The following is a 20,856-nucleotide window of genomic DNA, read 5'->3' as shown; positions in this document are numbered from 1 at the left end:
GGGGCGGAGGAGAGACAATGGCCGGATGGGTCGACAGCTAACAAAATGATGACAGCGGATTGCTTCAGGGATTACGCCAGCGCATCTGGTAGACACGATGCAACACCTTCTCCCCCACATCTGTTACAAGACTGGCGACGGCTATTGTCGGGGATACTTGGAGAGCTTCTGCTAATCTGCTTATCGAGACATGGGAAAGGAAGGGCAAGGATGGAACGAAACTAGGGTGAAGGATCTCTCTGATAAATCTGTGAAATATTGAAACTGTGTTGAACATCGTACTGTACTACTAGTATTTCTGCTACGGTAAATAAATACCCTAGACATTGTCGTCCAGGTAGACACCTTTCCAGCGAAGTACCTTAATTTTATGGTTGACACTGATACTATCATTGTACCATTACTCTATACCTACCAATACCTCTGAGATCATCTCTATCCATCTCTCCACGGCTCTGTCCCTGATCAGCTATTTACCGACCTATTGAATTTTTGGAAGGGGAAGGTGATAGTAATATAGAGTGCCTTGTGTCTCTGGAACAAACCTTTACCTCTCTACTCCGTACCTAGGTACCTTACCCTTCCAGGTGGATTTCATCACCTCAGAGAAATAGAGCTGAAATTTTCAATACGGAGCTATGGCGGAGTTCCGGGCAGTCCCAGAACCCTAGTAGGAGGCTAGGTACATCTTGGCTTTTCGGCCCACTCTTTCTCGGAGCAAATCACCGATTACCCAAGCTTTCATTATGACTTGATGAGTTGATGCATTGTGATAAGCAGGAGCATTGTTAGCCAATTTTTCCAAGTCTCATGTAGATCGCTTTTGATTGACTCAATGCTCCTAACATTACCACACACTTACAGACCGACACAGTTACTCCACTCGACTCTTCGAGGAGACCATGGCTGATTCGGACGAAGAGTACGTTGGTGAAGTTTCTGAGGAAGAAAACGATGTCAATGGTATCCGATATGCCCGGGAAACGGCGCCTGTATCCCGCCCTAAACGAAGAAAGCAGCGCGGGGGTGCCGAATGGGAGGTTTCAAGGACTTGGGAGACCTTGGTGGAGGGTGCTGATGGCACAATCAGCTCGACGGTCGAGGGACTTTTAGAAGCCGGGAAAAGGAAGAGGTAAGCTTCGCTCAGAATGGAGACTCCATATACATTTTTAGGGCCGTTGCACTGAGCAGCATCATAATAATCATCGCCCTGTAGACTTCTGAGAGATACAACACCATTGCAACGTGGTATTATCCGGCATCTCATCTTGATTCTGGATTTGTCCCAGTCCATGGCCGAGAAAGACCTGAGGCCGACACGGTACCTTCTTTCCCTGCGATATGCACAAGAATTCGTGCGGGAATTTTTTGAACAGAATCCCATATCCCAACTTGGTGTGCTTGGCTTGAGGGATGGTCTTGCAATCCGGGTCAGTGATATGAGTGGCAACCCTACGGAGCACATAAGTGCTATACAAGCTTTGAGGGATCATGACCCCAAGGGACTTCCTAGCTTGCAGAACGGGCTTGAAATGGCACGTGGTGCTTTATTGTGAGATCATCTACACCAGAGCCACCACACATTTCTACACGGAAAACTGACCTGGCGTCGATAGTCATACTCCTAGTCATGGAACCCGAGAAGTATTTGTGATCTTTGGATCTCTCCTTTCCTCCGACCCGGGCGATATACATCAGACGATTATCACCTTGATAAATGATAAGATCCGTGTCAGGATTGCTGGTTTGGCCGCTCAAGTGGCTATTTGTCGTGAACTCTGTTCTAGGACCAATGGGGGCGACGACACCACGTATGGAGTGGCGCTCAACGAGCAGCACTTTCGTGAATTAATGATGGATGTAACGACACCCCCTGTGACATATTCCCAAAAACAAGCCACAAACTCCCTTTTGATGATGGGGTTTCCGTCCCGTACAGTCGAGACTTATCCCTCTCTCTGTGCGTGTCATTCTAAACCCTCTTGCGGGGGGTACTTATGCTCGCGATGCAATAGCAAAGTCTGTGGGCTCCCCGCTGAATGCCCCTCTTGCGGTCTTACACTTATACTGTCAACACATCTTGCGCGATCCTATCATCATCTGTTTCCTCTTATGAACTGGGTTGAGGTTCCCTGGCAACATGCCTCGCGCAGTTTGACATGCTTTGCCTGCGGCATATATTTCCCTACGGCACCTCCTAAAGACCAGTGGCAAGCTACGGAGTCCCAGCCAAAAGGGATGAGTGTCAGCAGTCGCTATGAGTGTACGGTTTGCAAGAATCACTTCTGTATTGATTGTGATCTTTTTGCTCATGAAATTGTGCACAATTGCCCAGGCTGCCAAAGCGGGATTAGTGGGCTGGCCATGGCTGACCGGCCCAGGGGTCAGACTGGCACAGATGAAATGGACATCTCAGCATAGTTGTTTTCCGTTTCCCTTCAATTTCCCAAGAGACGAAAAGACTCTTGTGTATCACTATCTTGGTTTGTTTTGGATTGCATGGCTGGCGCTTTTTCCTCTTTTTGCCCGTCTCCCACACTTTAATTTTATTTCCCCCACCCCCTTCTTCCCCGTAAGTTGGCTTGATCTCGGAACCTGCTTAAAAATGGCGCCTTGGTACAGCATTGCTAAGTTGAGGTAGCGGGGCTTGCTAATTACTAGTCTTTCCCTTATGAGATTATCATTTGTGTTCGCCTAAGGCAGATATTAAGGTATAAGATCTTACGTCAGAGCGATTCTTGCCTCGGCTGCAAGTCTCCCCACGTATACGCAGTTTGTCATTCTAACTTCCTGGAGTCTCATCAGCCACAAGTCTGGCATCGAGTTGACAGCGAGACCTTTTATTTCCAGGACCCGAACGATATCGCCCGAATCCCCCAGTACTGCAAGAATAACGGTCCAGCATATATATAGTAACGAGCCTTTGTGGTGTCCGCCAATAGACACTCTTCCACAAACCCCAACCCCAACCCCACATCCAGACGCAATGGTGGGAAACACACCTAGTCAGGGAAGTCAGTTGGTAGAGACGCAAGAACCAGAAATTGATCTCTTTAGAAAGCTCAATTCCTACCCGTTCAGTACAGATGTTGAATTCGCAAAAGGGCTCTCCATCATCCTCGGTCACCCCGACATCCCGGCAACTAAAGCTGAGATCGATTGCGAAGATGACCTAGTAGTACAAGCAAAATGCTTCTATTTTTCGCGGTATGTCCCTTTTAACGCACATTGGCAGGCTTACGGTTAGCATTGTTTCACTTATGTGGTGTGCGCTAAAATTTACTGAACATTGATATAGTAAAGAACAGCTATCGCCGCCACTCGATTTCAAAAAATTCAAGACCTGGCTGGGTTCAACTCCGACAGCAGAGTCCTCGCCTGACGCTGAAATCCGCAATTATGATTCTCAAAGAGCAAGCGCATCAGAGACCGCAGTACCGCCTGGCTTAGTTCCTATGAATCAGCAATCGCCCTCGATTCAAGAGCCCGCTTACCCATCATCCTTCGCTCGGATTGTCGAACTCATAACGACTGGTCAGCAAATACCCGGCATTCAGCAAATACCTGATACAGTTTTGACAGGCCACGATACTCAAAGTGAGAAACCGAGGCGACGGAAACCTTGGGAAGTAGAGGATGAAATTGCACGAGGGTCCAAGTCAGCGGATGAAAATTGACGAGGACAGCCATGTCAGCTATACTATCAACTACGCATGCATAGCCCCGCGGTGGAGAGCCAGCAGTCAGGTTTCTACTTGGAGACTCCATTTTGACGCGGACTGCAGTCAAGTGGTAATCTTTCGGCCCCAACATTGTGATGCTTCCTGGGATGAGAAGCCGCTAATCTACAACGACGCACAAAGCGTTGATTTCGAGACATACAATTTCAATTCTATCCTGCCAAGCTTTTGAGCTTTGCGGAATAATCAAGTCAGAAAAGCAGAGTTCTTTTGAAATAAGCCTCTTATCTTTGTATCTTTCACTGCGCGTTCACGGAATGAAATGGCTATGTAGAGAATGACTTGACGGCAATCGAATCGCACACATTCCAGGAGACGATCCGAGATATACACTTGCCATGGGATGTTATCTTGCATAAGCCAAAGTCCCAGCATACTATCCCATACCTGCTAATATCTCTGCAAAGCACTGGGATACGACTATTTCCATCATATGATCGCTCACTCAACCATAAAAGGGAACAACAGCTTGGATGTATAATAAACCAGAAACACAAAGAAAATAAAATGCACAATCTCTCGATGAGTTCAACCGGTTATCTGGAAACTCGCACAGAATATTGCCAGCCTTCAGGCACAAGAAACAACATAGAAAATTCATCCTGAATTGCTTGTTTGCCGCAAGAATGTCGATAACATTTGCTGGTTCCTACATTCATGCCTTGCAGTATGCGAACGGCAGTGTCGCTGTGCCTGGTCGAAATTCTAGGGGCTCAGTCAACGAAATGGTGGATAGTTAGGATTCCACTGGTTTCCGCGGCTGAATCGCCCTCCATGGTGGCCTGCCAGGTGATACCGGTCATCGTTGAGATTGCTGAAACGGCCGATCTGCATGCCCACCCCGGGTCCGGGACGAGTGGTATGGGATGGATTGCAACAGAGCATTGCCACGCGTGAACCAAACTTGGAACCACGCAAAGATACCATGTGCTTCCTATGATGATTGTGTGAGCCTATATTGGTAAGGGTAGAGAGAGGCAATACCGAATGTGGCTGGCGACCAATTCACGCTGATGAGGCGGAGAATTCATCAAAATCCACTGGATAAGGTAGTTCCCATATTGATCTCCAGCAACTGTCGAAGATCAGATCAGTTGGGGGCGCATATAAACAGTCTGAAGTAACTTACTATCGATCAAGGGCATTCTGGGTCTATCAGTACGGCCAGTGCAGACCCGGGCAAGGTAGCGATCCAGAAATTCGGAGCCCCCTATCTTGAGACATTTTTCGACGATCTTGGAGGCAAACTGATCCATACTGTAGTCGACTGACCAGAGGAGAACGTGTTCAATGGCTCGGCTCTTGTCTTGAGGAGCGCCATGCTCACAGATGTGTTGAATGCACCAGTTTCCGAATTGACCATGGGCGAGCATATCGATTTTTGCCAATACCTCTTCAATAGCCGGACGCTACATAAGCGTTAGCGCAGTTCATCATCTGGTTTCGGGAATATATATGTTCGGTCGACACCAGACTGCCGAGATATAAAATTCGCGCAGTAAGGACGAAAGAAAAATAAGCGTTCCGAGCGAGGGACTGGGGAAACTGTCACCTTCTCATCTTCTACACAGTTCTCAAAAATGTTCTGGACCACTAAACTGCCAGTTTCACCCAGAGCAACTTCATGCCACATTCCTCGCAGGGCTTCATTGACCTGCGCCATAATCTGAGGAGGCTCCCCACTCCAACGGAGCTCGAAAAGCTTCTGCCACACATGACATGCGTACCGATGAATAACCGTTTCTGGAATTCTGCGAAGAAGCTCATGAACCATGACAGCCTTGTGTTCTTCTGGGACACAGTCAAAAGCCTTTTGAACTACATGACATCCGAATGGATCCATGCTAAGGCTCAGCGTGTTGCCCTTGATGGCGTTGGCTATGGCAACGACTTGCCCTGTAGTTCCATGCTCGAAGCAACGTTGAACAAGAAAGTTACCAAAACGATTGACCATGAGCGGATACGCCTGATGTGTGATTGCTTCGATGATATCATATTTCTGTTCAGCTGTTCCAACTTTGAGCTTTTGTTGAAGAAAGATAGAGGCTTGCTGGTCGTTGTTGCAGACAATTTTGTCCACTATATATTTCCAGTCGCAAGACACATTTTTATCGAGGAGCCGGCGGTAGTTGAGTGGCTCAAGAGGAGAGATATAAGTCTGCAAAGTGTTTGCACCGACCTATCTGCTTTAGCAGAGGAAGACGAGATTGCATGAATGATTGTTGTCGGAAACTCACCGGAGATGTCGTCCAGGGCACCGCATTTGCGCCAGGGGAAGTAAATTCATTTGCCGTTGGCGAAAGCGAGGTTCCGATAGGTCTTTGGTAAGGTGGGATTGGGTATAGATCCACCTGCTGATACGTGCTGCAAGGTCGAGTTGCATGGGCTCGCGGAAGCTGGTTGCTAGAGGATGCAGAGTTAAACGACGCTTCCCACGAAGGATTTTGGGGTGAAAAGCAAGGTCCAGCACGATTGACGTGGGGTACTGAGTGTCGCTGAGCACTATTTGGACTATGAAGATACCGAGCTGGATCCTCAGTGTATTGCGTAGTGGAATTACAGGTCCCGAAGGAGGGACCTGAAAGAACTCGATGTGGTTGAAAAGAGCCATTTATGCTAAGATTTGCAGTAGGGTTGGCCCAGAGCCTGTTGGCTTCCGGACCAAAGGTATTGCTTGAGAGAGACACATGCTCACCGTATGCCTTTTCGCCGGCTGGAGCATTCATATGCATGCCAAATACCTGCTGCGTCTGGGGCCACCAGAATCCTCGAGCCCTGCTGTATCCACCTGCAGATTGTGCTTCTGAGACGTCTGATTGTGAATCGTCATGGGTATTCCATCTTTCATGCGGCTGCGTAAAGTTCGAGCTGGACGCGTTGAAGGCACTATGCAAATGGCTTATCGTGTGCTCGGTGACTTCACACCCGTTGAAGTCAGCTTCAGAGGGTGTTCCAAGAGCTTGATCTAAAGTGTGCTTCATAACTCGTGTTTGTGCGAGTTCTTGCTCCTGGAGGGCCAGCTTCGAATTCGCAGCGAGCAGTTCCTTCTTGAGGCGGAGCACTTCAGACGTCTCAGTATCCGTGGGGCCAAAGCAAGCATTATCTATGGGCTCGGTGGCATGCGATATTTCCAATGTCGAAGTGAGTGGCATCACTGCAGACTGCTTGTCGCTATCAACATGATCCTCGATCAAAGCACTGTTGCTTGTCAGGAGATGGTTCTGTTGCTCAAGCAAGGCTTGTTGCTCGGACAACTTCGTGAGTATCTCTCGATTCTCAACAGGCTTGAAAGCAGACGATTGAGGCTTGGGAGAAAGTTTCGCCAATAATTTTTCCATCTCGGAATTTCTGCTTGCGTAGGCAGTGGACGAATGCTCCAGCTTCTGCTTCTAGGTTTGTGAGACAATGGGTATTAAAGGACCTGGCAGAGAAGTGCTGACCTTATTGGATGAAACATCGACGACTTCACTAGCAGTAGGCTGGAAATTTCCGAGTTTGGAAGACACCAGAGGGTCTGGTATGCTGTTAGGAGCGCTGGGTTGATTGCGTCCCTGTGAATATCATTGAACTGCGTTAGAGTATAGTTGATTCTAGACAAACATAACGTTTCAAAGCTAGAAGTTTCTTCAACTTACCGACGTTTCGCATCCAAATTGTATAAACTGTGCTTCAGCTGTCTGATTGCCTGAAAGGGCTTCGGTTCGCGATGGTCGGCGATCCGTTCTAGGGGACCCAGTTGAAAGCATGGACATCTTGCCGGCCTCAGCTACTAGTCGTACTTAAGTCTTCGCTGGCCGGCAATCTGCCGCAGCGAGTCTATGAGGCGAAGTTTTGAAGGAGACAAGAAGCAATTGTAGAAAGGTACTCAAAAAGGCAAACACACCTGGCAACGTTTGAGTATTCCAGATGTCAAGGCAAGCTGTCAAAGGGCAAATTGTCGAGAAGATGGTGTTAAGCCGAGAAATATGTTTTATTGAAGAAAAGGGACGAAAGATGACAGATGGGAGTTTCTACGTGAGAGAAAGAATGGATTCTTTCGACATAAGACCCCGGAAAGGTAAGATACCTGATGCAAAATAAACTCAAGAGGGTGCCGTGATGAGGAAGGAGCGCTGGAGACAGAAGATACCAGATGATGAGCAAAAATGGTAGAGTAAGAAGAATAGGCAGGAGGAAATCAAGAGAAGGGATCACTCTTGTGCAGTAGTGTACCTGAAGTAGAAGGACCACGAGGTGACGACGCCACACTTAGAGCCATGTTCAGAATCCCAACAAGAAAGAGAAGTTAAGCCTTAGAAAGCCTAGTACGAATAAATCAATCAACTGATATGTTGAGCCGAACGTGAGGCGGAACATCATTGTTTTAAGCCACATTTAAATGGAGGAGGGCCTTAAGTGTTCCGACATTACATAGTACTGGAGATAGAACAGATTCGATATCAGCTCTTACCTTTCCGGATCGACATGTCCATCCTCATAACCATGCTTGAGTTGCCTCAGTATCACCAGGATCGCAGGCTGATCAAGCGCCGTATTTTAAACTTTGCTCATTCAGGCTGGCATCAACGCCAATGTGAGACCCGGACGATATCTGCCAAGACCGATCGAGGAAACCAGCTGCGTATGCTCCAGCGTGTCCCTGCCAACGGCAACTATCGCCAAGAATGAGAAAATCTGGTTGCCCAACACCGGTAAGGGTAGGTACAAGACGTGCAGCTTGCTCGAGACCAGACAAGTCTGCTCCCCATACAACAAGCTCGAGCCTCTCATCCTCCAAAGGGCGAAGGAAGAGGGCACCCATGCCTCGCTCGAAGGGGAATTCATATACCTTACACTCTCGGTTCATGCTGGACTGGAGGTTTGCCTCTGTGTCTGCCTGAGACCAACAACAACCTTGGAAGAGACTGAGACCTTCGCCCTGTATGCGAATCGGAAATGATATATACTTCGATGAAGGTAGTTCGTTGCCCAAGGCAAGTGTGATAACATTCCCGCTATCGACAACTCGGTCCTGATTGCTGTTGGAGTTAATTAGGGAGCCGCATTGCCGTGATAGTTCTGAACCTGCAGCAAAATATTGTAGAAGATTACGACTGATTTGCACAGCTATGTGCTCAATCCCAGCTGAGCATATGTTGACTTTGAAGATGCCCTTGGTGCGCAGGATGGCATCCATGGCTCCGAGCTGACGACCATAGCGCTCATTCAATTGGCGCCAATCCGCTCTCTCTGAGACAGTCCACCTTCCTCGAGAATCTCTCAAAAACCACGTGCGTTCAGGCCGGATGTAACCCACTTCAAAGCGATCTCTGCCGTCCAAGACTAGCACAGAGGGCATAGTGAAACTCAAGGCTCTTGACGAAAGGTGGAAGCGATGTATATTGGTCGTATTTAGGTACCAGATTCCGTTATGCGCATCTCTAGTGACCTGCACTACTCCGTTCCTGTCAGGAGATCGCAATTGATCGACGTAGATTCCACCTTTCGCAATATTTGCTGACGACGGAACGGTGATTGTGAATGTCAAAGGAAGCCTTGGTCGACGACGAAAGCTGGCAGTTTCATTGTAGAATGCCAGAAGGGATGGGGTGGTCAATACGCCATCGAACCAGTGATTCCGACCTTGCAGTTCATCATACAGTGATGGCCACTGTGCCTGTCCAAGTAATTCATGCATTAAGCGCGAATGAAACGCAGGGACATTGTCGTCAATTGAGCCGTGCTGTTGCAATATCGGGATACCCGCAACGTTGCTTAGCAGCAACTCATGTTTAAAGCTTGACCGTGACCTCGAGAGCACGAAGGAGAGCAGAGGTTCGGAATCCCGCCACATGTTATAAGGTACATAATCTACCTATATTAGCATTCTCAACCATTGAAACTGATATTCCCGACCTACTCTCAATGGATGAGTAACCCGACACTGGCGCTGCGGCGATTACTTTGTCAGGATAATGGGTGGCCAAAAACCACGCCCCTTGCCCTACAGGAGCTTAAGCAAGCTGAGAAATTGGTTATTTGACAGATCCTACCTCCATTTGAATGTCCGACGACTATCCATTCTTCCTGTGATACGCTCACCATATCCCAGCCAGTACTGTCCATCCAACGTGGAATTGCGCTCACAGCAGCTTCGATGTCTCCAGCACCCCAAGTATCTATAGCCAGTCAGGAAGCCTCTTCCGCAGTAATTGCAACCTCTTCCATGCCACCTAAGACGTGTAAGAGGAGAGCGTCCATATGATTGTGAGAAGGACATAGGCTGGGAAGGAAGCAGACCCATGCAATGTGGAACATGATATTCTAGGACGACATAGGGGGTTCAAGGTAAGGAACACGACGAACTCACGCCAATCGTCACCGCTCCAAGGAGTAACCCCACTGGGAAATAATATCCACGCGCAAGTACCATATGCGGCATCCAACATCTCACGGACTTGTACACTGTCTGCCTTGACACCTGCACCATGCAAACCAACAATGACAGGCAAGGTGCCGTCTCCATCGGGAATGGCAGGTTCACATGTCACCGGGGGAGGGCGCAGGATGGCATAAGAGACTATGCCAGCATAATAGTATGTAAGCTTCTGGGCCTGGGATACTGATTTTTCAGTGAGTCTCAAACGGAGTGGGTAAGTTTGGAAGATCTCGTCGTTCCCGCGGTGTATTTTATACAATATTTCAGCGGATAACTCGTTCTGGGACGAATCACCAAGGTAGATTCGAAACACGAGAGGTCGTGCTTGATATCCAAGCAAGTCTAGCGGCTCGTTCATCACCAGACTATGCTGGGGGCCCTAAGTATGTGTCACTCTTATTTCGTATCTTCCCAGGGGCTAGAGAATTGACACAAACACCAATTGAGCTTATGGCAAGAACCTCAATTCGATCCGCAATATTATTATGTAGGTTGATTGATGCCCAGGGTGCGCCGAGCTTGCCACGGCACATGTCGGGCAGCAGCAGACTTTCTTTATCGACACTAAGAGGTTCGTTACGGACTTCTGCGGCAAGCGACACTACGATCGTGGGCTCTCCTATCGCGCCCGACGCTCGAACATCGCGAATAAGCCGCAGTTCAACCACATGGTCACCTGGACTTAAATCAAGAATGATGGGTACTGTGCCATAGTCATAAAAATCTCCTCCGAAATGCCGCTTGCCATCAATCACAATCTCAAGGAGCCCGCTTGTGAACATTGCCACAGACTGAGGCGCCCAGTGGTCAATATTCAATGTTCCGCGCGCCCAGGCCTGATATTGTAGAGCAGACCATCCATAGACAGCTTGCGTGGAGTTCCAGTCTATTTCTGGAAAACTCACATGGAGATCTGCTCTAGCTTTCTCTGGAGCAAAGTTATGTGTGAGAGCTCGTGCTGTTTTCCATTTGACGCTCCCATTGACTGCTAGCGCGCTGTTGAAGCTTACATTTGCATCAAAAGAAAGGCTATGAAAACCACCATGAAATTCCAAGGGATCAGAGCCCCAAACAGCCTCTGGGAGATTGCAGTCAAATCAGCTCGCAATTTTATACTTCTTTGTGTCTGGCTCTCAGCTAAGGGCGCTTGAAAGCGGCACTAACCTCGGGTACCACATTGGAAAGGGCCAAGTAGCTGCCATTCATCTGAGAATGAGATGGTTGGGAGATTTTGCGCAAGTAGGAGCTGAGGTGGATCATTCTCTACGAGAAGACCGCTGCATACTGTGGTTCCAGAATAAAGACATATCGCAATAAGACTGGCCAGACAACTTCGACGTGTTATCACAGGGTGATATTCATAAATACTAGCAGTTTCGACGCCAAGGTTCTTCATTATGAAGATATTAAGGTAGGCTAGTCGAGTTGACTTCTCATAGGCGTCAAGTTGTGATGGTACATGATCTGAGACTGAGCATGACGTTGTTTTTGAGTATCAAAGCAACGTGCAGCTACCGCCTGTAGCTAGAAAAAGCACCCAGCCACGTGACATTTTGACAGTTCTGTGCAATGCCCAGATAGTCAGTCTACTTGTACTATGCGAAACAGACAAATCAGAAGACGATTCGCCTCATGTATAGATGCCATTCAGGCACACAACTGACCGAACAACTGACCGAGATACTAGGGTACCAATATCGTGCCTTGATGTAGTTGTCCTGGCTGGAGCGTTCGCCCTTCTGTATCTAGAGATTATTATTACCTACTAGGCACGGAGGCCATTGTGTTCAATGTGTACGGCCGGATATCACAAGGCAATAAATGTAATTGCAATGACTATCTGACAACCTCTCACACTGGGTTGGTGTCATTTAAGTGCTACTGATATGACTGGATGATGAGCATACGTATATCACTAGCGGTTGATAGGGGTCAGGAAATGCTACTCAGAGCACCAAAAATGGTAATTCAATTTGTGTAAACTTTTCAATCTACTCTGTAGACAGACATTTGCCTTTAGTTTTTATGATTATGACAAGGTACATGACCGCAGGGCAGCCCCGGTTTCTTGGCATGTAGTCTGTTGCGTGGCCCTGATCCTCAATGTTCATTCGCTACCTTCTGCCGAATTCGTGGGCTTCGTCACCCCAGCGGGAAGACCGCAAACGACTCTCTAGAGATATCTACCTAGATATAGGTAGCATCTTCTGGGCGCTGAGAACTAGAGCCTTTTAAACCACGCATCTCTCATTTTTGATTCTATGGATCTGGCACTGCTGATAAATGACTTGAAGAAGGGAAATTTCCTCCAGAACTGATCAACATAGATCCAGGAGCTGCAATCTGTTCCTTGACCCATTGACAATCGTCACAAGGTATTTTATTTCAGCCGCAATGGTCCCTCCCTTTTTTATTTTGGTCCAGAAGTCCATATAACTAAAAGATGCCTACTACACAGTGCTTAAGATACCTATTCGAGTAATCGCTGGATTTGAATGTGAAACATGACTACGACCACGGTGACCGGCATCGGAAGGCGCTCATCCATACGACAGCCAGAAATTCAACCGCCAGCGAAAGCACCCAATTCCCAGTCGGTGACAAGCCCGATAGATCAATTTCCACCATTTGACGAGGGCCTCTACCAAAAGACAACAGAGTCGGGAGAACCCCAGTCGAATCCCACATCAAAACATGAGCCGAGTGATCATTGGCAGCCGCGAAAGGCAGGCTATCTACCTCGAGACTATACCAAAGGACCAATCCGACCTCCGAAACACAGGTCGAGGAAAAGCATTAGCGAAGCAATTACCACGATTAGAACACGCAACGCCAGCGTTAGTGCCAATGCTCAGGAATTGGCTCAAGCGCTGCGAGCGCCGGTCTCGTATCGGTTAATAGTAAGATCATTCGCTCTCGCTCTTCTTCTATTCTGAGACTAATCTTCGTCGAGATACTTTGCCTCATATGGTATATGACCTCTGCTACTACGAACACATCTTCCAAATCCATTTTGAATGCTCTTCCCAAACCGATTACTCTCACGATCGTACAGTTTGCATTTGTCTCAGTATGGTGTCTATTGTTGGCATATCTGTCGGCCAGCTTCCCCTGGCTTAAGAACAATGTTCCGGCTCTCAGGAATGGCATACGCTACCCGTCCCGCGATGTTATCGTAACAGCCTTGCCCTTGGCAATTTTTCAATTGGCTGGACATATACTCAGCTCAATGGCTACTTCTCAGATACCAGTATCGCTGGTTCACACCATCAAAGGCCTCTCGCCCCTTTTTACCGTTTTAGCATATCGTGTGTTCTTTCGCATCCAATATGCCAAAGCCACTTATCTATCTCTTGTTCCGTTGACCCTAGGTGTCATGCTCGCCTGTTCTACTGGGTTTTCGACAAATTTCTTTGGCATCGTTTGCGCATTACTGGCGGCATTAGTTTTCGTCTCTCAAAATATCTTTTCCAAAAAGCTCTTCAACGAAGCTTCCCGCGCAGAGTCGGAAACTCAGGCAAGCGGCCGAAAGAAGTTGGACAAACTAAATCTCCTCTGTTATTGCTCGGGCCTCGCCTTCGTCCTCACGTTGCCAATTTGGTTTATCAGCGAAGGTTATCGATTGATCTCAGATCTCATGCAAGATGGTGCCATCTCTTTATCAGGGAAAGGTAACTCTTTGGATCACGGTGCGCTCTTCGCGGAATTCGTATTCAATGGAATCTCGCACTTTGCGCAAAACATTCTGGCGTTTGTTCTGCTATCAATGATATCTCCAGTGTCCTATTCCGTTGCTTCTCTGGTCAAGAGAGTCTTCGTCATCGTCGTCGCGATCGTATGGTTTGGCAGCTCCACAACTCGTTTACAAGCTTTCGGTATCGCACTCACCTTCGTTGGGCTGTATCTCTACGATCGCAATAGTCATGATGATGTGGCAGACCGAAGAGCAAACGCCGATCATTTTCGCAACAAAGAAGCCATTCTTCCCTTAAGTGTTCAAACAAAGAGAACGTGGGATTCGAATGGCTACGCCTTTCCGCCTTCGAGAACCGGTGAAACTCAATTTATGGACAGCTCTGCTGCTTTGGCGGCGAGTTCGAAAAAAGAAGACGACGCATTCAATCATGTTCGGCCAAGGGGAAGCAGCACGTCCAGGACATGGCTACCACCTGGTACAAAACAAGAGTCAACTTGGCAGTCAGGCGATGCTTAGTAGCATGCAGAATGTACAATATAGATCATGGATATCTTTTTTTTTACTAGAGCATGCTTTTTTCATCGAAGTGTAGTTCTTGATTGCACATAATCCGACTTGAGGCTCTCAAAAAAGGAGTTCGCTTGCATTCACATTAAAGAAACCGAACTCTTTAATAAACAATTCTTGCTCAGTATGAGACGAGGTCTCTAAATTAGATACCGGTCGACTTTGCACCGCTATTAATAAAGAAGCAGAGAGTAAATCAAAACTGTGTCAGCCGATAGCCGTAAGATATATTGGTTAATATCTGGGACAAAATTATGTCGCAACTGTCGGTAAGGAACTATGCCATCATGAGGCAGTGCCACCATAATGGCGGCGGTAACCCTAAGCAGCTCCAGCTCAGTGCCTCTGGTCTTGGGTCATGTAGCAGAGGAGGAAGGTATTGACGATGACCTACCTCCTACAATAAATCACGCCCGTGAATGAGTTTTGATGATAAAAAGAAGGGGGAGGAACCTGAGCTTGGAGGGAATTCTTTTAAAAAGGTAAGATTCGGAATAATGAAGGCTCCGTGTACCCGAACCAATCCGCAGGCGGCAATTTGCGAGTAATGTTCGAACCAGCGTCTGCCAGAATCCGACGGGTGCACGCCAAAAGTGGTCCTAACAAGCACAACCTCTGCCAACGCTTCGCTTCTGCCACCCTTCTCCCTTCTCCATCATCCCGGGTTCTTTCTAAGTTTCCCTTCTCAAAACATTTGATTTCAATCTCACTATGCGGCCGCAGTTGTTTCGTGCGGCCGCCCGGTCCTTCCGGGTCCCTAAATTCAACAAGCACAGGACCTTCGCGACGACAACCCCTCGCTCTGCTGAGGTGGAACTCACAATCGGTGGGATAGACTGAGTAGTCTGAATTGACGAGGATCTTTGCGCTGACATTTGTAAATCAGATGGCAAAAAGGTTTCAGTGGAAGGTTGCTCGAATTCCTATGGCCCGATGCTACTATCCCTGCTGACACCGAATTATAGCTGGCTCGGCCCTCATTCAAGCTTGCGAAAAGGCAGGCGTGACAGTTCCGAGGTATGAATGATTGAGCAATTACGAATTGGCCAATGTGACTGACGAATTGACTGCAGATATTGCTATCATGAGTATGGCTCCCTCGCGCATTTTGGCTAATCACCTTGCTAACATAACAAACAGAAAACTAATGATTGCGGGAAATTGTATGTCTCATCATCAAAGGCTCATTTCAATTGATTGAGTTAACTCTTAAGTTCCTAGGCCGTATGTGTCTTGTCGAAGTTGAACGTGCTCCCAAACCAGTGGCATCCTGTGCTTGGCCTGTGCAGCCCGGAATGAATGTCAAAACAAACTCTCCGCTCGTGCATAAAGCCAGGGAGGGCGTTATGGAATTTCTACTGGCTAATCATCCTCTTGATTGTCCTGTCTGCGACCAGGGAGGTGAATGTGATCTTCAAGACCAGTCAATGCGCTACGGAGCTGACCGCGGTCGGTTCCACGAGGTTGGTGGAAAGCGTGCCGTTGAAGATAAGAATATCGGACCTCTCGTCAAGACCTCCATGAACCGGTGTATACACTGCACTCGCTGCGTTCGGTTCATGAATGATGTAGCCGGTGCTCCGGACCTCGGAACTACTGGTAGAGGTAACGATATGCAGATTGGGACTTACCTGGAGAAGAACCTCGACTCCGAGCTCTCCGGGAATATAATTGACCTTTGCCCTGTTGGTGCTCTAACGTCAAAACCCTATGCTTTCCGTGCTCGTCCATGGGAACTGAAGCACACCGAGTCTATTGATGTCCACGATGCTATGGGCTCCAATGTCCGAATAGATACTAGAGGCATGGAAGTCATGCGGGTGCTTCCGAGACTGAATGACGACATCAATGAAGAATGGATCGATGATAAATCTCGGTTTGCATGTGACGGTTTGAAGACCCAGAGACTGACAACGCCATTGATTCGGAGGGACGGAAAATTCGTTCCTGCAACCTGGGAGCAAGCCTTGACTGAGATATCTAGCGCTCAGCAGAAACTGCAGCTGAAGGAGAATGAATTCAAGGCTGTCGCAGGGCATCTAGTCGATGCCGAGTCCCTTGTGGCGATGAAAGACTTAGCTAACAAGCTTGGATCCGATAACCTAGCTCTGGATCAGCCGAGAGGCGACTCTCCCATTGCCCATGGAATTGATATACGCTCAAATTACCTCTTCAATTCCAAAATCTACGGAATTGAGGAAGCCGACGTCATCCTTCTGGTTGCTACGAATCCTCGCCATGAAGCAGCAGTTCTCAATGCACGCATACGCAAGCAGTATCTTCGCTCAGACCTCCACATTGGGTTAGTCGGAGAGCAATTTGAAAGCACTTTTGACTACGAACACCTTGGCTCAGACACCTCTTCGTTGAAGGCCGCTTTGTCTGGAAAATTCGGTGAGAAACTTGCTTCTGCTAAGCGGCCGATGATTATTGTCGGAAGCGCCGCAGCCGAACATCCGGATGCGAAAGCAGTCTTCGAAACCGTTGGCAGCTTCGTTGAAAAACATCGAAACAACTTCAACACCTCTGAATGGCAAGGCTACAACGTCCTTCAACGTGCTGCATCCCGTGCCGCTGCCTATGAAGTCGGTTTCACTACTCCATCTTCAGAAGTAGCGCAGACCAAGCCGAAAATGATCTGGCTCTTAGGCGCAGATGAAGTTAGTCAAAGCGAAATACCGAGCGATGCGTTTGTCATTTATCAGGGCCACCACGGTGATCGTGGTGCTCAATTGGCCGACGTCGTTCTCCCCGGTGCAGCATATACCGAGAAGTCGGGCACATATATCAACACTGAAGGACGTGTCCAAGTCACTCGAGCGGCCACCTCCTTGCCTGGTGCCGCACGTGACGACTGGAAGATTATCCGTGCTGCCAGTGAATTCCTCAACATACCGCTTCCCTACGACGACATTGAGGCGCTCCGCGATCGCATGGAGGAGATCAGTCCTGTCATGCGCCGGTACGATGTCGTTGAGCCGACTTCCCTGAGCTCACTGAGCAAAGTACAACTGGTTGACCAGAACAAGGGCGTTCAGCCAACTGGTACACCTTTCAGGAAGGTCATCGAGGACTTCTATTTTACTAATTCCATTGCTCGGAGGTCAGTTTATTTCTCAGATCTGGGCCATGTCCACCGCTAATCGTGAATCTAGTTCCCCGACCATGGCCCGCTGTTCAGCAGCCAAGGCCACTGGAAATCCAGAGACGAACTTTATGGCTGCTGGTGAAATGTCTCCTCAGGCTTTGTACGGCTAGGACGCGCAGGCTCGTATTGCGGCCATTTCGGTCTGTTCTCCTTTGTCTGTTGGATCAGGCGTTTTCATTGTACCACCTAAATATTGTTTACCTCCTTTCCTGTTTCCCCATAGTTCATTGATTATTTTCCATTACATGGGCAGTGTATCTCCGAATCGTTGTCGGTCATCCTCAAAACTGATCTGGGGAGGTGAATATGTACATATGATATGGAGAAAATGACCGGCTTTCGAGTTAGAAGAACCAATGTGAACCCTTCCATCAGTGATATGGTCCGTTCTCCTGGCTCAAAGGAAGATGTCAAGTTGGGATGTTGCAGCTCTTCTGAGCGAGCTTTTGGAGTGTCATCTCACTTTATTCGCCGTAATTGAAGTGATATAGTAGTCATACGTAGTGTTGAACATGCCCCAAAAGGCAAAAGACGCTATATGCGTCCGTAATTGAGACTTCGAGTTCTAGAAATTCCGATCCGCAGCGCTTGCCGCAAATTACAACTCATCATCATCAGTTTCCCCAGCCGTTGCTTCAGCATCCTCCTCTGTGGCGACAGATTCATTTGATCTTGATGTCAAATAATTCACCTGCGACTTCTTGACAAACGGAAGCTCTCTTCGGGGAGGTGGGACGGCTGAATTTGTTAATATAGTGCTATTTTGAGGCGTTTTGCTTGATGGCTGCTTGTAGCCTTCTCGCTCGTTTTCTATTGGGGGAGATGCAAGTGCTTCGCCTGTGTCGGTGTTTTCGTCATCTTCAAGGGGCTGGGGCGTAGAAGTTTGTTCATCTTCTGTTTCCTGATCGTCTGAGCGACCATCGTTTTGTCCAGCGTGATCGACTTCCATCCTCTCAAATCCGTCCTCACTATCGGATTCACCGTCTAACATATCTTGAGCGGATCGCTTTGTTTTCCACTTGGACGGGCCAGAGACGGGATGTGTGCCGGGGATTGCTGACCGAATCTCTGATGCTTTATTGAATGCCACGAGTCAACGATGCCTTGTGTTCAATGCAATTGCCTCGACGAAATCATACCTTTTTCAGAGTCTACCTTTGCAGAGGCTAAGAGGCGTTGTTGATTGCGAATCTTAAGCTTTTTCTCATTCAACAATTGCACAAAATTAGCCATCAGTAACTCGTCGTGCTGGGTCTTGGCACTCATGAATTCTTCCAACTGCTTGTTGAGTCGTTGGATTGCGTCTTCAGCGGCGCGATAACGATCTGTTAAAGCAGAAAGACGTTCATCGAGAGCATCTGCCCTTGCAACAGCCGCACCCGACCAATCGAATAGTTGAATTGCCTGTTCATCATCCTGTCTCAGGGTCACAGAACCCAGCCTTTGCTGTCTGAAATTAGATTGATACAGGAAAAGCTTGCTCATGACGGGAGCCTACTGTGATGGATTGCACTCGTTTGCGTATCGTGATAACTAGCTCCTTACTAACGTCGCCCGATTCGATGATACTCGCCGAAGATTCAATCCCAGAGAGCATTTCGGACGTTGGGATGGACTCTTTGAGCTGACCAAAAACATATGACACAATTTGAACCCATTCGTCGTCGCTACCTCGGTAGCTCTTTGCGCAGAGACTTCTCAGGCTGGTTTGTCGCACTGTATCACTTGCCTTAGAAGTTGGTTCAGAGCAGGAAAGAAAACGATGATATGACATAGTACTGATTACGCCGAATGATTCAAGCAGAACATACCAGTGCCAGTATAGGGGTTTTCCCCTTCCGTCGCAGCAATGTCCAGGTCCAGGGCATCAGAACTGGTGGGGGAGACCTGGAGGAGCACGTAACCTTGGGTATCATCACTCCTGGAAATGCGGAGGATCCTCTGAGATAGGTCGAGTTTGCTGGAGGGCATAATGATAGAGTGTATGCTGAGTGTTGTGCGCTGTGGTTGATGGCTGATACGTGCAAACCAGTTCTGCGTTCAGACGTCGGAAAACCTCTTATTCTCAAAAGCTTTGTGTGTTTCATTGAATGGAGCCATTATTGCTGCCTATTCGTTCATGTTTCCACGAGAATGGCAAGCCAGCTAGGCATCAACGTCACCCAAGGTTGGAGAAATGTACCCGTTCCGCGAAGAGCCTCATGTTACTGAAAGATCGAACACAACCGTGGATGATCGACAGCCAAGAATGCCGCCCACGAAGTTGTCCAGTCGAACTTTCCAAGAATTGATGGTAGTTGCCAAGGTTCAAATAGGTACCTACCAGGTAGACTTGGATACCAACGGTACCTCACTACTGTGTATACATAAGGTATTTGCTTGACAACAGCGTCTGTGGATGAACCAATTTCGAATGTTCTCAGGCATTACACATACACCTGAAGTATACATCGACGACCACCGTAAGGTTGAGCGCAATTATACAGATGATACTTATGCATAATTGCTAGTCAAAATCTCGCTATAATTGACCACTCGCCTTTCCGCTCTTTACATTTCATTGCCTGTGACTCAAGGTATTACTTGGAGAACGACATCGCCGTTTAAGCTGGACATTGCATTGACTCCGCGTGAACACACAGCCTCCCAGCTTTCACACGTAGGTGCTCGAGGGCTGGGAAAGTATCCATGCTGTCAGTATGATAGAAGTTAGTATTATTGCTGAACAAATGGAGAGTTTTGATGAGCACAATTCTATGTTCAGGTAGCCAGTAGCAAGACAGCTTAATGGCAAGGGAGAGAGGTGCTCCCCAAGGTGAAGTACTACGCAACTATGTGTTTTCCTCCCCTCATCTGAAGAGCTTCAACCATACTTTTCTCTTCGCGAATGCTTTATTTTCAATGGAATCGTCTCTGAAGAGTAGGTGACAAGAAATATTAGTATTTGCATTCAAAAAGATAAGGTTGAGGGGGTGGGGAAGCAGGAGACCAAGATTAATTGTTTCCAGTAGTAACAGACTCCAAGATCTTCAATTATCTCCTCCTCATTATTGCTCCCCCCTGGTCGTCCCCTAAAAGCACGTTCCCTCCACCCTCCTGGAGGAATCCTCCCCGCCACCCACCTTAGTGACCTTGCGTCCTCGTACATCGAAAGTTCCGAAGTATTTGTCACTTTGATTTAAATCGTACTTCGCCGCAATCTTCGTGCCTCCAAAACCTCGACAGGTTCTATTTACCAGCATACTGCGGGCCTGGATCTTCAGTTTATTCCTGGTGTCTTCCGGAG

General features: G+C 47.9%; 7 protein-coding genes across 7 annotated transcripts; 4 read left to right on the top strand and 3 right to left on the bottom strand.

The window, feature by feature from the left end:
* Nucleotides 1-902: 902 nt before the first annotated feature.
* On the top strand, nucleotides 903-1,556 carry Aud_006384 (TFIIH/NER complex subunit SSL1; the record flags this gene model as incomplete). Its single annotated transcript, XM_043291285.1, has 2 exons — nucleotides 903-1,132; nucleotides 1,217-1,556. 2 exons carry the CDS (start codon nucleotides 903-905, stop codon nucleotides 1,554-1,556), a joined length of 570 nt encoding a protein of 189 aa, XP_043147220.1.
* A 1,430-nt stretch (nucleotides 1,557-2,986) lies between these two features.
* Aud_006383 (DUF5572 domain-containing protein) lies at nucleotides 2,987-3,677 on the top strand (the record flags this gene model as incomplete). The annotated part of the gene is made up of 2 exons (XM_043291284.1): nucleotides 2,987-3,207; nucleotides 3,299-3,677. 2 exons carry the CDS (start codon nucleotides 2,987-2,989, stop codon nucleotides 3,675-3,677), a joined length of 600 nt encoding a protein of 199 aa, XP_043147219.1.
* Nucleotides 3,678-4,457: 780 nt separating this feature from the next.
* On the bottom strand, nucleotides 4,458-7,388 carry Aud_006382 (Pumilio-family RNA binding repeat-containing protein; the record flags this gene model as incomplete). Its single annotated transcript, XM_043291283.1, has 7 exons — nucleotides 4,458-4,674; nucleotides 4,725-4,815; nucleotides 4,870-5,149; nucleotides 5,293-5,919; nucleotides 5,978-7,129; nucleotides 7,181-7,291; nucleotides 7,380-7,388. 7 exons carry the CDS (start codon nucleotides 7,386-7,388, stop codon nucleotides 4,458-4,460), a joined length of 2,487 nt encoding a protein of 828 aa, XP_043147218.1.
* Nucleotides 7,389-8,262: 874 nt separating this feature from the next.
* Aud_006381 (uncharacterized protein) lies at nucleotides 8,263-11,176 on the bottom strand (the record flags this gene model as incomplete). Its single annotated transcript, XM_043291282.1, is given in 6 exon segments — nucleotides 8,263-9,590; nucleotides 9,640-9,723; nucleotides 9,773-9,898; nucleotides 10,090-10,537; nucleotides 10,596-11,154; nucleotides 11,169-11,176. 6 exon segments carry the CDS (start codon nucleotides 11,174-11,176, stop codon nucleotides 8,263-8,265), a joined length of 2,553 nt encoding a protein of 850 aa, XP_043147217.1.
* Nucleotides 11,177-12,662: 1,486 nt separating this feature from the next.
* Aud_006380 (putative ER to Golgi transport protein (Sly41)) lies at nucleotides 12,663-14,371 on the top strand (the record flags this gene model as incomplete). Its single annotated transcript, XM_043291281.1, has 2 exons — nucleotides 12,663-13,058; nucleotides 13,112-14,371. The coding sequence occupies 2 exons, from the start codon at nucleotides 12,663-12,665 to the stop codon at nucleotides 14,369-14,371; spliced, it is 1,656 nt and encodes a 551-aa protein (XP_043147216.1).
* Nucleotides 14,372-15,133: 762 nt separating this feature from the next.
* On the top strand, nucleotides 15,134-17,680 carry Aud_006379 (putative NADH-ubiquinone oxidoreductase, subunit G; the record flags this gene model as incomplete). Its single annotated transcript, XM_043291280.1, has 7 exons — nucleotides 15,134-15,248; nucleotides 15,309-15,332; nucleotides 15,388-15,439; nucleotides 15,496-15,510; nucleotides 15,563-15,585; nucleotides 15,644-17,525; nucleotides 17,578-17,680. 7 exons carry the CDS (start codon nucleotides 15,134-15,136, stop codon nucleotides 17,678-17,680), a joined length of 2,214 nt encoding a protein of 737 aa, XP_043147215.1.
* Nucleotides 17,681-18,168: 488 nt separating this feature from the next.
* On the bottom strand, nucleotides 18,169-19,541 carry Aud_006378 (uncharacterized protein; the record flags this gene model as incomplete). The annotated part of the gene is made up of 4 exons (XM_043291279.1): nucleotides 18,169-18,644; nucleotides 18,710-19,016; nucleotides 19,069-19,286; nucleotides 19,382-19,541. 4 exons carry the CDS (start codon nucleotides 19,539-19,541, stop codon nucleotides 18,169-18,171), a joined length of 1,161 nt encoding a protein of 386 aa, XP_043147214.1.
* Nucleotides 19,542-20,856: the final 1,315 nt, after the last annotated feature.

This window comes from Aspergillus udagawae (assembly GCF_001078395.1).
Source record: "Aspergillus udagawae IFM 46973 DNA, scaffold_4, whole genome shotgun sequence".
Taxonomy (NCBI): Eukaryota; Fungi; Ascomycota; class Eurotiomycetes; order Eurotiales; family Aspergillaceae; genus Aspergillus; species Aspergillus udagawae.
The sequence above is the reverse complement of the archived record's forward strand: the minus strand, read 5'-3'. Positions and strand labels throughout refer to the sequence as shown.